The sequence below is a fragment of the Cavia porcellus genome, unplaced genomic scaffold (assembly GCF_034190915.1).
Source record: "Cavia porcellus strain 051 isolate PalLab524CR breed Dunkin Hartley unplaced genomic scaffold, mCavPor4.1 scaffold_11, whole genome shotgun sequence".
In the NCBI taxonomy this organism is placed as follows: domain Eukaryota; kingdom Metazoa; phylum Chordata; class Mammalia; order Rodentia; family Caviidae; genus Cavia; species Cavia porcellus.
The window spans coordinates 75,765,680-75,781,876 of NW_026947494.1; the positions used below are offsets into that span (position 1 = coordinate 75,765,680).

At 38.2% G+C, this 16,197-nt stretch overlaps 1 protein-coding gene across 2 annotated transcripts in view; it reads left to right on the forward strand.

Annotated features, from left to right (window-relative positions):
- Lypla1 (lysophospholipase 1) overlaps nucleotides 1-16,197 on the forward strand; it is a 36,456-nt gene that overhangs the window by 9,295 nt on the left and 10,964 nt on the right. For both annotated transcript variants that reach the window (XM_063258504.1, XM_063258503.1), the window contains exons 3-5: nucleotides 12,385-12,450; nucleotides 13,997-14,044; nucleotides 15,254-15,324. In XM_063258504.1, the coding sequence (XP_063114574.1) occupies nucleotides 12,385-12,450; nucleotides 13,997-14,044; nucleotides 15,254-15,324 (185 nt within the window). The remainder of the gene's footprint in view (nucleotides 1-12,384; nucleotides 12,451-13,996; nucleotides 14,045-15,253; nucleotides 15,325-16,197) is intronic.

Genomic DNA, 16,197 nt, shown 5'->3' on the forward strand with positions numbered 1-16,197 from the left:
TGCCTGCAAAGCACAAGGTTGTGAGTTAGATTCCTGGTACAAAAAAAAAAAAAAGAGTAAATGCAAGCTGGGCATGGTGGTTCACACCTGTAGTCGCAGTCCTCAGAAGGCTGAGGCAGGAGGACTGCTATGAGCTCAAGGCCTGTATTATATACGTAGCAAGACCCTATCTCAAAAAAAATTACAGATATGTCTTATTACATTTTGATATTTAAGTGTGTATTTTTAAGTGCAAGGACACTTCCATATAACCATCGAGAAGTTAACACTGATCTAATAGTACTGTCTAATCCACTAGCTTCATTCACGTTTCCTTGATTTGACCCAGTGCAGTAATGTCCTGTGTCTGGTCCAAGTTCTAAGCCAGGATCACATGTTATGTTTAGTTATCATGTTTCCTTAGTCTAAAACAGACCTTCCTTATCTTTTATGACCTTGACAATTCTTAAGAATACAGGTCAGTTACTTTGTAGAGTGTCTTTCTTTTTGTATTAATCTGATATCCCCTTGTGATTTATGCATTTTTTGCAAGAACATGGACAAAAATGTTTGTTACATAGTACATCATGTTAGGCCTATGCTTTCTTGATGGTTATCTCATTTTTGGTGGTGTATTTTATTACTTGGCTATGATTATTTCTGCTGGATTTCTCTACAGTAAAATCAATAATTATGAAACAAAATTTAAAACATTTATATATTTAATAAAGTATTACAAAGTATTTTATAGGGAGATACCATGACATTATGAAGATATGTCTTCCTCACATTTTTACCCATGCATTTAACATCTATTAATTATTCTTACCTCAATTTCTTATTGTGATAAGTTGACAGCTGTAGACATAACAGGTCACTTTCCTCATCACTGAGACAGGCTTGTTAAATTGTTCATTTACTTGGCTGGTGGGCACACCTTCAAGCTGGCTGCTAGTGTCTGTTAGAGAATGTCCGTTAGAGAGAGCCTCTTCAGGCGGGCGCAAGCTCAGAGGCACAGCACCTGCCTGGCAAGTGCGAGGTCGTGTTTGATTCCCAGTCCTGTCCCCCCAAAGACATAAGTCATTCCTTGAGCACTTAGTTACTGGTCCACAAATCTACCCCCCATCACATTTTTCCCTCTCCAGTCGTGGACTCAGTCTTTTTTCTAGATCTCTAGTTTCTTTTAGTCGAGAACGATATTTAGGAGCCAAGATCTGGGTGCTGTGTGTGCTGATTGCTCAGTTGGTTCTTCTAGGCCTTTTCAGTGGACAGGTCCAGGAATTTGTTCTCATACATGTATTCTAGGGCTTTGACATTTATAAACATTAGAAGTCTTGGCATTTATACTGCTCACTGCATTGTTAGCCTACACTTCAGGGTTTATTACAGCCTTCCCCTTTTCTGTATGTTTACTTCCCTTAGGGAACGGGACTCCTAATCTGGCATTTCTGGCTATTAGTGCAGTCTGATATGCCCCTCTCCAACTCTCCCACCCCACAGCTATGTTTCATCCATGAGGGCCCTTCCTCAATATGACATCTGAATACTCAGTTATGGGGCTGGAGACCGAGGAAAGGTCAGGAGGAAAGCCACCACCATCACCACCATCATGCTTGCTCCTTGATATATTCCAGGAATTACTGGTCTGTGTCACATGTCTGAGGTTTTCTAGGCCCAGGAAACTGTAAAAGCATAGGAAAGCTGGGCATGGCGGTGCACACCTATAATCCTTGTGTGCCTATAATTCTCACACTTAAGAGGCTGACGCAGGAGGATCCCTGAGAGTTTGAGGGCAGCCTGTGCTATGAAATGAGATCCCGTCTCATAAAACAGACAAACGAAAAATAAAAACATAGGGAAGAATTTTTAAAGTTAAGTAATTGGCTTAGACTTTACTGAGAGGTCAACAAGGTAAGGACTGAAAATAATAGGATTGGCATCATGGATATGCTTTGTGACCTTGAATAAGTTTTCTAGTCTTCCTGAAATCGAGAGCTAGTGGAGGGCTGAGGATGTAGCTCAGGGGCATGGCTTCTGCCTGGCAGTTCAATTCCTGGTCTCTCTCACATTATAAAATGTGATTTGGAGATCATTTACCTGAGGTGGGAAAGTCTTTCACCTACCTTAAGGAAAAACTGAAATTTGTGAACAAGAACATCTCACTGGTATATAAAGCCCGTTAAGGCAAAGACTTTTTAAAAAAATTATGGAGATAAACTTCACATAATACAAAATTCATCTGAACACGGAATTTAGTTGTGGATGGTGAACTTAGTATCTCCAAAGTTAGGCCAATGTGGGATGTGCAGAAGCAGTGTTTGTTGGACAGATAAGTGAGTAAAGGGTAAGACATACAAAGAGCGTTAGACAGCAATTTCTTTAATTTCACAGGGCTGCCCTGACAAATGATCACAATCTTTAAAGTTTAAAATAGCAGAAGTGGCTGGGCATGGTGGAGTATGTATGTAATTCCCGCAGTCAGGAGGCTGAGGTGGGAGGAACACTGAATTCAAGGCCATGCTGGGCTACATAGTAAGTTTAAGGCTAGTTTGAACTACATAGTGAGACCTTGTTTCAAAAACCAAAAGATAATAATAAGATAATAACATAAAGTAGAATTTTATTCTCACAGTTAAATATGAAAAGCTCAAAATCAAGGTGTCCATAAGGCAATATGCATTCTCTCTGGTATTCTTTCCTTGCTTTCCAGTTTCTGGTAGCCCCTGGGATTCTGTGGCTTGATGCTATGTACTATACTTCTAATCTTTCCCTTCATCTCATATCCCCTTGTCTTACCTGTGTGCTTTCCTCTACAGTATGAGGACACCAGTTCCTGGATTCTAGCCTCACTCTAATTCTGTATGTATTTATGTAGGTATTCATTTAAAAATGTTAAATCAGGAGAGACTCTTGGGTTCTTGTTAAGTAGATCCTTAATTAAATCTGTAAGAGGCTATTTCTAAATGAGGTTACATTCTGTGGTTCCAGGCGAACATAAATTTGTTGGAGGGCAGCTATTAACCAAGTATATTATAGTTACTCTCACTACTTTTCCTTGGTTTCTTGATTTCTCCTTTTTGCTTATTTTAGTATATTTATATTGTTTTTTTTGCTGTCACATTTTATCACTCAAAAGTGAACCATCTCATTTCTGACTTTGTTACCTAAGTTTGGTGGTCATTTAGGACTCCAACCCATCTTGCGTCATTTTGCTGTTGGCCAGTTAATTGGAAAGACTAATGAGGATTTATAAGAAGATTTTGCATGAATGATGTGCTGCAGGGATGGGAATGAAAATGGGTACTTCTTGTTCAAATCTGGATGGAATCACCTGTTAATGGAGGAGAGCGAACATAGTGGAAATAAGGCATCACTTATTTTGTAGTCTTTTCTAGAAGGGGTATCTAAGAAGCAGATTGAATCTGTAGTATTTAATGAGTTTTGCCATAAGGCCTAACCCCTTTAGTCTTTTATGAGCTTTGTACATCCATGTCTGTGTTTTGCTTTTTATTTTTTAAATAATGTGGAATGCATTTTGATTGAGTTTTTGAACATTAGTTTCTACTTAATTGAAGCTTTGTAAAGTTTTTAAATCTTAAGATTTTTCAGTTGATCTTGAAAATTATCAAGAATACTGAACACTGGTTAGGTTTACTTTTGTATTAATACAGTTGCTGTCAAAATATTCTGAAAACGTGTAAGGACCTTTGAAATCATCAGGGTGCGAATGGGAAACTGAGGACTAAGAGTCATTGATTCTGATGGGTTGGCACACATCAGAGTCATCTTAAAGACTTCAACATTGGGCCTGATCTGGGTGTTAGTCTTTATTTATGATAATTAATTCGATAAGGACTTAGAAATCTGGCAAAATTTTTCAAGGGAGAGGAAGGCAAAACCAGAATTGAGATGTGTTATATACATGTATTAGTTCCCCACAATGAATGTAATTGTTATGTACTGTAAACATGTACTATTAAACATTTTTAAAAAACTTCATCATGTGCCCCACTACCAGAGCTTGTGATTTAGTAGGTCTGGAATGGGACTGAGGAATTTACATTTGTAGCAAGTTCCTGGTCTGGGGAATCATACTTTTGAGAAACAACTAGACAGAGAACCGTCTGAAGCTGTATTTCCCATATAATGGCAGAGTTGAGACTAGAACCCAGAATTCCTATTATTAGTATTGTTTTTTATAAAGATTGTTAGCTTGTGTAGAACAAAGTTTGGCAATTCAGTCCTGGCCCATTACTATTGTTTATTATTATTCATTGAGATGTAATTTGCATTGTGTAAAATTATATCAGAGTTTTGCTCATGAAGTCTTTGCCTACACTGATGTCTTCAAGAGTTTCTCTGTCTTCCAGCAGATTTAATGTTTCTGTTTTAAGATGTTTGACCTGTTCTGATTTTAGCTTAATACATGGTGAAAGATTGAGTCCAGTTTTAATCTGCGGCATGCATCACCACTACCTTAATGCCAGAATATTTTTAGCCTTCTGATAAAGAAACAACATTCTCATTAGCCTGCTTACTCACTCTGCTTCGTGGCAACAACTAATCTCCTTTCTATTTCTATGGGTATTTTGTATAAATGGTATTAGATAATACTTGATCTTTTGCATCTAGCTTTTTTCACTTAGCAATACTTTCTTTTCAAGTTCACCTGTGTTTTAACATATAAGTACTGCATTCTTTTTATGATTGAATTCATTGTATGGATATACTATGTTTTAAAAATTGAGAGCTGATTTTGGTGACACATACCTATAATCCCAGCTACTAAAGCAGTCTAAGCAGGAGGCTCACAAATTTGAGGCCAGAGTGGGCTGTGTAGTAAGTTCAAGGCCAGCCTGAACTTTAGTTTATTTGACCTTGTCTCAAATAAAACACAAAATAAGTTAGTTAAACAAAAACTTAAAAGAGTATTTTCTTTGGCTATACTATTGGGCTAGAACTTTTGGCTCAAGATACAGGAGGGTGTAGTTTGTGTGGTGGCACCTGCCTGAATTTCCAGCATTCAGGAGGGTGGGGTGAGTGTAAGACTTTATCTCAAAAGAAAAAAAATGAGCAAGTAATATTAATAAGTTTGGGTTACAGTATTAGACACAAACGGAAATGGAATCCTAAAGATTTCACATGAAATACTGCTAGAATTATCCATGTGTTTGGGTTGAATGATTGACAGACAACATTAGTCTGTCAGCTCTTCTTCCAGAAAGAGGATTAAGAACTAATCAGTAACCAAAAGACCTTTGAAATGCAGAGTGTTAGTGGTGGCGAATCTACGTGCACCTGCCCTTTCCTTCCTCCTCCTCTATCTCACTTTCATTCTTGTTATTAATCAGAGCTCATATAGTGCGTATAATACTTACATTCATTGACATTATAGATTCCTGCACATGCCATGTCTTCTACTTTTTTCTGTCTTCTACTGTTTTCCCTCACACTCCTACCCGTTGCCCTTGTTCCCTTTGGCCACTTGCCTGTTGTAAGAGATCTATTCCCTTGTCATTTTCTTGTTTTGTTTTTGTTGTTTGATTGACTGATTTTTGAGACAGGGTCTAGCTATTAGCCCAGGGTGGCCTGGAACTTGCTGCAGTCTTCCTGTCTCAGCTTTCCAGGTGCTAGGATTACAGGCATGTGCCACCATGCCTGGCTCCCTAGTCCCTTGCTATCCATCCCTATTATTCTGTTTGTACTTTGTCTCATTCAAATGAGAGATACCATGTGATATTTAAGCTTGCGTGTCTGGTTTATTTCACTTAACATTCTCCAGGTGTACCCATTTTTCAACAAATGTCTCAAATTTGTCATTCTTTATAGATAGCAAAATAGATTTTAATTATACAGTATATAAATACGTTTTCTTCATCCAGTCATCTGTTGATGGGTACACAAACTGCTTCCAGAATTTAACTATTATGAATTGTGCTGCTGTTGTATAAACTTTGTAAAGTACCTTTACTTTATAAAGGAATAATACTGTGAGCTATCCTAGGCAGCATGTTAGATGCTGTAATTATATATAGTAATGGTTTGAGGAACATAATTGAATATATGTTCCATTCGAACAGTAATAAATCGGTGGAAAATTGTTTTGTACACATGATTTTTAGTTGCTGTGTATTCCCAAAGCTGTAATTATCTAAAATAATACCATGGTGTTTAGGGCTTAGTTATCCCTGAGGCCATTAACACAAATCCTGAAATAGAAAATATACTAATGATACAGATAGAAATTGAAACGACAGAGACTAAAACAGCATACACAAAGTAAGCATTGACAGCATGGAAAAAATGGTCTATACTATGGCTGCATTTTTAAAAAAAATTTTAAAATATTGCTTAAATCACTTCGTTGGAAAGGACTCCAACTGTGAATTCTCTAAAGCAAAGAGCACCTAGATTATTTGATAGTTTCTGATCTAGGCCCATGATCTGGGTGTGGTAGTCTATATTCTAGGGGTTTATTATTGCTGCATAATATTGCTTAATGTACCCATTGAAATGTAAACATACTGTCTGCAATGCTAACTATAAATATAACGTTAAATACTCTTTCTTTTTTGGATTTTTAGAGACGGTCTTGCTATGTAGTTATAGTAGCGTGGGACTTACTATGTAGTCTCAAACTCATGGTGACCCACCTGCCGCAGCCTCCCAAGTGCCAGGATTCTAGGTGTGCGTCATCATGCCAGGTTTTTTCTTAAACTTGTAATATTTTATTAGTACATGGTTGCAGTACATAATAATTAACATTCATTATGGGGACTTGGAAGTGTACATAATATATTTAATTCTTATTACTTCCCTTTCCCCATAGAATATTCTGAAATATTCTTAATTATACTCAGAATATTAGAATACTTGGTAATCGTTAACACTTTTATAGTCAGGGTTTGCAAGAAAAACAGTTTAATACAGGACACATAATTTAGAGAATTATTTTGTAATAGACACCCAAAGGGTCAGACATGAAGAGTACAGGAAATCTGTCCACACATTAAAGACCCGTCAGAAATCCAGCTGAAGACCTAGAGCCCATGACAGTGACTCATGCAAGTCTGTTTCATGGATCTGTGCTGGGCAGGCCCAAAGGTCAGCAGTGGAAGGCAGAAGTCTGTTCCTGTGGGGTGGAGGAGCTGTGCCGTGGATGAAGGTTCTGCACCAAAGCCAGGAAGTGATGCTCAAAGGACAGACCAGGCTCCCCAAAAGTACCACAGCCATTCTCAGCAACAACGAGGTCCCAAGCTCCTCCAGCGATGAGAACAACCGAGTTCATATCAGGAGGCCAGCATAGCAAGCTTCTCCTAGAGACTGAGCAGCACTCATAGTCCCCTCCAGAGCCAGGAAGCGATGACAGTAGAGCTGCTTCAGTGTGAGCCACAGCCACTCAGTGACGACAAGGTCCCGAGCTCCACTGGTGATAAGAGCAGCGGAGTTTATATCAGGAAAGAAGCCACAGGGCTGCTTCCTCTTCAGTTCATTTGGGTACAAGCTGACCACCAGCTGTCAGTCCACCACAGACACCAACCAGTAAATGTGTACATCAGATAAAACTTGAAGACACTGGTGTTGACAAAGACTTGATGAACAAAACCTCGATTGCACAGAAACTATCAAAATCAACAGCTGTGCACTCATCCTACTTAAAAGCTTTTTGTACAGCAAGAGAAGCCACCAACAAAGTGAAAAAATGACCCACAATATGGGAGAAAATGTTTGCCTGCTGATCAAGGATCCTCAGACCAAGGATTACTATTAAGAACCTAGGCTGGTCCGATGGCAGTGGGTTATCAGAACTTATTAACATTAGTGTCACTAAAGTTGGTATACCACCCCCCCACTGCTAAATTTGACTGGCTTTAAAAAAAAAAAAAAAAAGAACCTAAAGAGCTTTAAAAAATCAGTCCTCCCAGATTTAAAGACCCAATCCAAAAAATGGGCATCTGAGATGAATATACACTTCTCAGAGGCAGAAACATAAACAAGAAATAAATATGAAAAATGTTCATCATCACTGGTCATTTGAGATATGCAAATTAAAACAACACTGAGGTTTCACCTTATCCTGGGAAGAATGGCTATCATCAAGGAATCAAGCAATGCTAAAGAGATTGTAGGGAAAAAGGAGCCTTTCTCCACTGTTGGTGGGAGTGTAGACTGGTACAACCACTGTGCAAATCAGTGTAGAGATTTCTCAAAAATCTAGGACCAGAGGTCCCATTCCACCCAGCTACTCCCCTTTTGGGTATTTTCCCAAAAGAATTAAAAACATCATAGTACAGAAATATATGTGCACCTGTGTTTATAGCAGCATAACTTGTAATAGCCAGAACTTGGAAACAACCTAAATGCCCATTGGCTGAGGAACTGATAAAAAAGATGTGATATTTTTATACATTGCCGTACTGCTCAGTCATAAAGAGGGATAAACTGGAGACTTTTTTTTTTTTTTTTTTTTTGGTACTTGGGATCCAATTCATGAGCTTGAACTTGCCAGGCAGGTGCTTATGTCACTGAGCTAAATCCCTGGCCCAAACTGGAGACTTTTATAGATAAATGGATGCGACTTGAGACCATTCTCATAAGTGAAATAAATCGTACATGTAAATATTGTTTGTTTAACTATGTGGAAAGCTGAAAGAAACAACACATATGTATGTAAATGTATATAAAAACAGTTGATAATTATGCTACTGATTTCTCTTTGTTCATTGCTAGTATTGTTTGGACAATTGGATGCAGATGTCTTATGCTCTGGGGTGAATGACTTGGGGGTGACAGTGCTCATTGTATGTACCATTCTTGCCTCCTGATTGACATGTTTTCAAATTTTAAAAAACTTTCTTTTTCTCTTTGAAATAAAATGGATTTGAAAATAAAAAGAAAAAAATACACAACCACACCAGGTTTAATAAATTGAAATATAAAACATAAAAAAGCAAAGGAGTTGTTTACCATTAATCCATATGTGCTTGAGTCAGTTAACATAGTGTATTCTGTACTTGTACATTCTCTTAGCTGATAACAGAAGGTGGTTTTATCTGTAGAGTCTTTTTTTGGTGCTGGAGATATGTGAGAACTTCTAAAGGCTAGACCAGCAAAAAGGTAGGTGAGGCAGTCTATACCAAGCTCTGTCCTCAGAATCTGTAATTTTGTCTTAAAATGATTTTTCAAATCTTTTCACTCTAATCTCGGGACAGCCTGATTATTTCACTCAACTTTTATCTCTTATACTGCTTCTTCCAGAGTCAGTGGAGTCTGTATTAGCAAAGAACAGCTAAGAGCCCAAAAGGCAACACTCAGCCAGCTAACACTTTAACCAGAGACCTCTGGTTCAGCTAGAAGCTGATTTGCAATTGCTATGTAGCAATTCTTTTTTCTCTCAGGCTTTCTGAAATTTTATTAAAGATTAATTTGAGGTGCACTGACATCTTTTCAGTATTAATCTTCCATCCTGGAACATATCTCTGCTATTATTTTTCATCAGCAGAGTCATAATGAACAGGTTTGTCTTGGTCTAGATTTAGGTATTTAATAGATATGGTTGATTTTATGAATTGAGTTTGTTTTTTCTATAATATACTTACCAACACTTTCTGTGTTCTCTTCATTAGGTTTTTCGAATATTATTAATTTTTTTACATGTTCATAATTTTTACATATTAGTTAAAATTTAAGTAATTATAAACTTGTTACTTTTTCTGTTCATTGCTATAGCTTATACACAAAGTCAGTCTTGAATTTAGTTTTTTTAATGGTAGCATATTCTTAACTAAGAGGTAAATGTTCTGGATCATGGGTCAGAAAATGTCTTGATTCTGCTCTCTCATTGAATGCTTTTTTCTTCTAGCGTGACTGATAATTCTGGGCTCAAAGTTGTTTTCTTTCGGGTCCATTGCTGCCCAGCAGTCAGTCACCTTTTGGCTGACTCAGCCAGACTCATTTTTACACCTTTTAGTAACTGGCCCTTAGTTTCTTAGTATTTTATGGTTTTCTCTTTGTCCTTTTTATTTTGAAACATCGTTAAGATTTGTCTAAGGATTTAAAAATTGCCTTACTTGCCACTCGGCAGGCCCCCTGAAGTCTTGAGCCTTTTGGGGTTTGGGGAAGTTTTCTGTTATTTCATGGTCAGTCTCTTCTCTACCAGTTGTCAGTTTCTGCAGGCACTCTTTTGAATGAAGGGGTCCTTCTGAATCTACCTTGTATGCTAGGGCTGCCATCACAAAACAGGTATAGTCAGCTCACCACTCTTTCTCTGGGTGGCATTAACAACAGAAATTCAATTCCTCACAGTTCTAGAGGCTAGGAAGTCTGGTGCGAGCCACCGGCAGCTTCTAGTGAGGGCTGTCTGCCTGGCTTGTAGATGTCTATCGTCTCTAGGTGGCCTCATTTGACAGGAAGAAAATGCTGGTGACTCTGCTAACTTACCTTACATTTCTTGCAGCTGAGACAAAATATCCAACACTCAAAGGGGAAAGGTTTATTTGGCTCATAGTTTGTAGAGGTTTCAGTCCGTAATAGGCTGGCTCCAAGGCAAGGTGGCAGGGCAGACAGGCCTTGCAGAAGAGAAACAGTTCAGGGTGGGCAGAAGGTAGCAAAACAAGGCAAGGAGGGCCCAGAACCCTTCCCATCTCTTATGTCTTGTCCAAGCTGTTTAGGCAGGTGGGACTCACACCATTAATCCTAGTGCCCTTCTCTTAGCATTGCACCCTGAATCAGTTCCAGTGTCACACACTCTAGTTCAGCCACCTATGCAAAAGCCCTACCTATGACTGCATGAGGCCTGGGAGGGCAGGGTGGTCATCTAGACACAAGCCATAACACACCTTTGATGAGGGATTAGACCCCACCTTTGTGCTCCACTAAGTTTTATCATCTCCTTGTAGGCCCTAATGTCCATGTATAATTATAGTCCTGTCAGAGGTTAGAACTTCAAATTTTGAAGTTGGTGGAAAAAGGTACAATTCAGTCCATAGCATCTTTATTTTCTCTCAGATTTTCATTTTTGATCTTTTCTGTATACTCAGAGAGATTACATGTCATTTAGTTCTGGGGTTATATACCATTATTGCCATATCTATTCTATTATTCATCCATGTACTTACTGATTTATTTGATTCTACTGTTTATTTAAAAATTTGTTATTTTCCTTTGTCATGACAGTTATTTGTTCTTTTTTTCTAGCAGTCTGCTACAACGTTCTCCTGTAACTTCCCTGTGATGATGCTGTTTTACAGTTTTTAAATGTTCTTTTCTGTACCTTTAATTATATCTCTTCTGGGATCAGCTTTTGGTTTATTCATCTTAGTCTTTTAGTGCTGTTGAATTTCTTCAAGTATCTGGTGATCCTTGGTTTTCCATTTGTACGTATCTTTCTGTATCTTCATGTCTCTTCCTTGATTCTCTTACATAGCAATTCTTCAGATTGGTTAAATCTAGGAGCTTATTTGAGTTAGAGGTGCTATTTAAAAAAAACACTTTGGAAAGTTGTATTGGGTTATAATAAAGTCAAGTATTCAGATTTTATTTATTTAGAGACATAGCCTCACTATGTAATTGAGGCTAACTTTGAACTCACTGTGTTGCCCTGGGTGGCCTTAAACTCAGCTTGAAGTTACTTTTCATAGTGTAAGCATACAGAGATGTTAGATAACTGCTTTACTTTATTCTGAGGCTTTTTGTATATAACCTGAATTACATTATCTGTCTGGCCTACTGTGTAGTTCATATAAAGGGATAAAAATACATATATATATATTTTTTTGTCATTTTCCTTTTTATCGGTACCAGGGATCGAACTCATGACTGCCTGCTTGTAAGGCAGGCACTTATGCTGCTAAGCTAAATCCCCAGCCCCCAAAACACATATTTTGAAAATCATGAAGTGCAGTGAGAATATATGAAGGAGCACATGTTGTTGTTCAGAAATCGTGAAAGATCATCTTCATCTATTGGTCTAGATGAAATAATAGCTCCTTGGGTTGTTTCTAGGTTTATGGTGTATTTAAATAGCATTTTAATAGCCCATGCTTTTAAGATATGTTCAGAAATACGTGTGTGTGTATATGTATTTAGAAGTTTGTATTTGGGGAGTACCAGTGATTGAATTCATGACCTCATGCTTGTCAGGCAGGTGCTTACGCCCTAGAGCTGAACCCCACCCAAAAGCTAGTATTTGTCCTCGTAACTTTTTTATTTTTTTTGAGGCAGGGTCTCACTATGTCGTATAGGCTGGCCTTGAACTTACAGTGATCCTCCTACCTCAACGTCTCAAGTGCTGCAAGCTACCCTACCCAACCCATCCTCACAAAAAAATTAAATAATGTTCTGTTACTAATTCTTTGGGAATTAAAACAGTATTTAATAGCATTATTCAAATAATTTTTCCACCAGGCATGGATGGGCAGAAGCCTTTGCAGGTATTAGAAGTTCACATATCAAATATATCTGCCCACACGCGTAAGTATTCCTGATCTTTAGGCTTTGGTGTAAAATCTGGGGAGGAATAATTGGGTTAGCTTTGCTTTTTCAGAAAAACCTTTGAATATGATTAATTTTTATTTTTAAGATAGTCAATTTTAGTGGGCTTCATAAAACCTACAGTAGTCTTTTGTTTAAATTGAAGAACTTTTTCTTTTTGAGAAATTGAAAATGCTGTTCCGCTACAGGTCAGTTGAACTTAAAAACAGAAAAATTGATTTTGATATATGAATATCTGTTAAGTTCCAAAGATACACCTGGTTTATCTGTGCAGCAGGTTTTCTTGGCAGATTTGTGAGAAATCTTTACTGTACTGAGAACATTCTTGTATTTTATCAGATAGAAGCAATGTGATAAATTGTGGACAGAACACAGACCTTGAGTGTGGTAGATTTGGTTTCAGTTTTTGGCTTAGAAAATGTGTATGGATGCCAAGAAGAAACTAGCACATCCTGAGCAAGGCAGAAAACCAGTAAGCTTGGCAGTGTTAGGTCAAAAGTCACTGGGAGGCAGTTAGCAGGAAGAAGAAGGCAAAGGGATTGAATGCATGCTAAGAAATTAGTAATTCAGCCTTGAGACAGATACACGAATGAAGGAAAAGGAATACTATTTGAAGATTAGAGAAGGAAACCAAGCTTCCCTTTTTGTCCTGAAGTAATTTGTCTTAACTGTGTCTCGGCCACATTAGAGTACTGTGACTACTGTGGCTGTGTTCTCTACTTCTTTTAGGAGTAGCAAAGATTTATTGGGGAACCGGAATAGCCCCCCCAGAGACGGGAGGGATCCCTAGTGAGCTGTGACATGTCCTCTATCACTGAGCTAAAGCAACAGGGAGAATTCTTAAATATGTTGGAATTTCAGCTACATTATTTACCCTAAGATCAAATTGCTTTAAACTCTTTTTCACAGTCCAGGGAAGTTTGTGTTCTCAGATTCTGATACAATTTTGTAACCTCTACAATAGACTTATTGCTAGAATCAGGAGAATAGTGGTAAGACATAGAGTGCATATTTTTCTTTTGTTTCTGGCTAAATTCAGATTGTCAAGCCTATTTTTCATTGCAAACTTGAATTGGATACATTGGACATTTAGCAAAACTGATACTTATTTAGAAGTGTATTAATTGAGCAGACATGTAGCTAAGAAATAGAAAATAAGTTAAAATATAGTCTGAGCACATAGGAATTGATGGTAGGGTGTCTGTGCCATAAATTGCCCTTACCAGTCACTTATTTTACGCATTTCCATCATGTCTGAGAAGTTATAAGTGTTAAGTAAGGGCATTGAAAGAGGAAAAACAATTGTTTGCCAAGCTTAGTCTTTGCAGCTGCTTCTGTGTCTTCAGAACACGTTTGGGAGGGCATAGACCACAGGCTTGTTCAGCTGTGAATCCCTAAAACAGCTCATGTTAAAATTGTAGCACAGAGCTTTGCATGAGCCTCAAGTAATTACCTATTTAGATTGATGGGATTTATTGTTTTATGCCTCACTGTGCTTACTTTGCTGCTGTTCTCTTCTTTGTAGGCCTGTGATGCCGGTCACACTAAATATGAACATGGCTATGCCTTCTTGGTAAGAATTTACTTGTTGATTAAGATTATTTTTGTCGTCTGTCTGTCTTCTTTTTGGGGCAGGTACCAGGAATTGAACTCACAAACTCGTGCTTGCCAGGCAGACAGTGTGCCACTAAGCTATGTTCCTGGCCTTAAACTTTTTAGTTTTTATCAAAAGTGCTTTTAGGTACAGTTTAGATGTTTATCTCTCTCTTTTTTATTTTGAAACTGAATCTAAGTCATTAAATTACCCAGGCTGTGCTCAATTTTCCTGCCACATTCTCCCACAAAAATGTACCACCATATCTGGTTTTGTCTAGCTGTTTTTAAATTACATAGTAACATAATTAAATTAAAACTTTCTTATTTAATTTTTATGCTTTAGATTTTTTAGTAAACATAAGGACCTGTGCAGATAAAGACACAGGAGAGAACAAGTGAATAGAAGTATTGTAGGAAAAATCTCTGGTGGCTTTGCAAGCCTTCGCTGATTTTAGTAGCTGAGTGGGTGTGTGATCCCATTGGTATACACTCTGATTAAGCCACAGGCTTTTCATCCTTCCGCTTTTTGCCTTCCTAGAGAGCTGGCTAGTTTTTAAGGAAACCAATTCCCTTTCAACCTTCAAGATATTGTCACATTCCTTGTGCACTTCATAGTCAGAAAAAAGAGCAGGTTTCTTGTTTCTCTGTACAAGTGTCCATAATGTGAGTGCAGCAAAGTAGAAAACCCTGAAAGAAGGCTTCCCTGGGTTTCTGGTTGAGGTGGTACAGTGCACAATGGAAAAGTGCAGCACCTGGATCGAAATGAGTATAAATCTGTGTTTTTGATAGATACAAGGTAGTGGGTGCAAGAGCACCATAGTACAGAAAAATAACTTCCACTGAATTGATAATAGGAGAGGAAATTAATAGCTGAAATTTATCAGAAACTTTTCAGGATTGTGGATTGAGTGTAAAATTGAACTAAGTATATTTCTTAGGTTGTCTTCACCCTAAAATTAAACGATACCTTGGCTTTTTAACATTGGAATCCATATCTAGTTGGAGTGAAAGGAACATACAGAATGTCAGATTCACGTTAATTGTATAGCCACTGTAGACATTTTGAATTTCATGTTATGGGAAATGTCTCTGGTTAGTGCTTTTTATCCATGAGTTTAGTAAAACATGCTTACCAAGAAAAGACTCAAAGTCAAATGGTTGTTGTAAGATTTGGCCTATTTTCTAGGTTTGATATCATTGGGCTTTCACCAGATGCTCATGAGGATGAACCTGGAATTAAACGAGCAGCAGAAAGTGGTAAGTTTAGAAAATTTCTTAAAATGATAATTGCATTCCTAATGCTCAGAGTAGATCCAGTAGTTACACTAACTCTAGTTAAATGTGGCACAGGTATTGTGACCCCAGTAGGTAGTGCTGTTTGTTTCTGATTACCAAATGGTTTATCCTCCTGTCAACATGGACGCCTTTGACTAAGGTCAGGGAGGTGAGGAAGTGGGGGGGGAGTGGCATGCATTCAACTTCAGCTCTGTCAGATGCATAAGGATTCTGCTTTGATTCATGTGGGCAAATGGAGAGAGCAGCACTGATAGAATAACTGCAAGGCTGAGCTCAACTTGCGCTACATAGCAACCTACTGAGACTCTGTCTCATAAAAGGGGCTGGGGAATGGGGTGTGGTCTACTGTGAAGACCACATGTTCAGCTTTGGGACAAGAAAAAAAATCTCAAAAAACTGTAAATTATAAATGATCCGGCCTGTAGATCAATCTGTGGGGTATCCCTGGAGGTGGAACGGGGATTAAATAAAAGACATAGGGGAGACAAAGAGAGATGAAAGCAAGTCGAGATAATCCGATCAAGCCTCTGTTTATTCAGGAAGTGATCACATCTTTTATAGGCCAAAGGCGGGAGGTGGGACAGGAAGAGGCTAAGGGGATGAGTACAACAGGGTCATTGTCACATCCGGGTACGTGATGTAAGCAGGAGAGGATTATGGTTAATGTAGGCAGATGCAGTGCCCATAGGCGAGAGAGGCAGGGAGGCAGCAATGGGCTGTTGCTCTGCTCCCTACATCTCTTCCCTTTCTATATTATTTAATCAAGAGTATGGCAGGCCTTGCCGAACAGCGTCTGTCTTAGGTCAAGGACCTCATTGCATGAACCCAACCAGG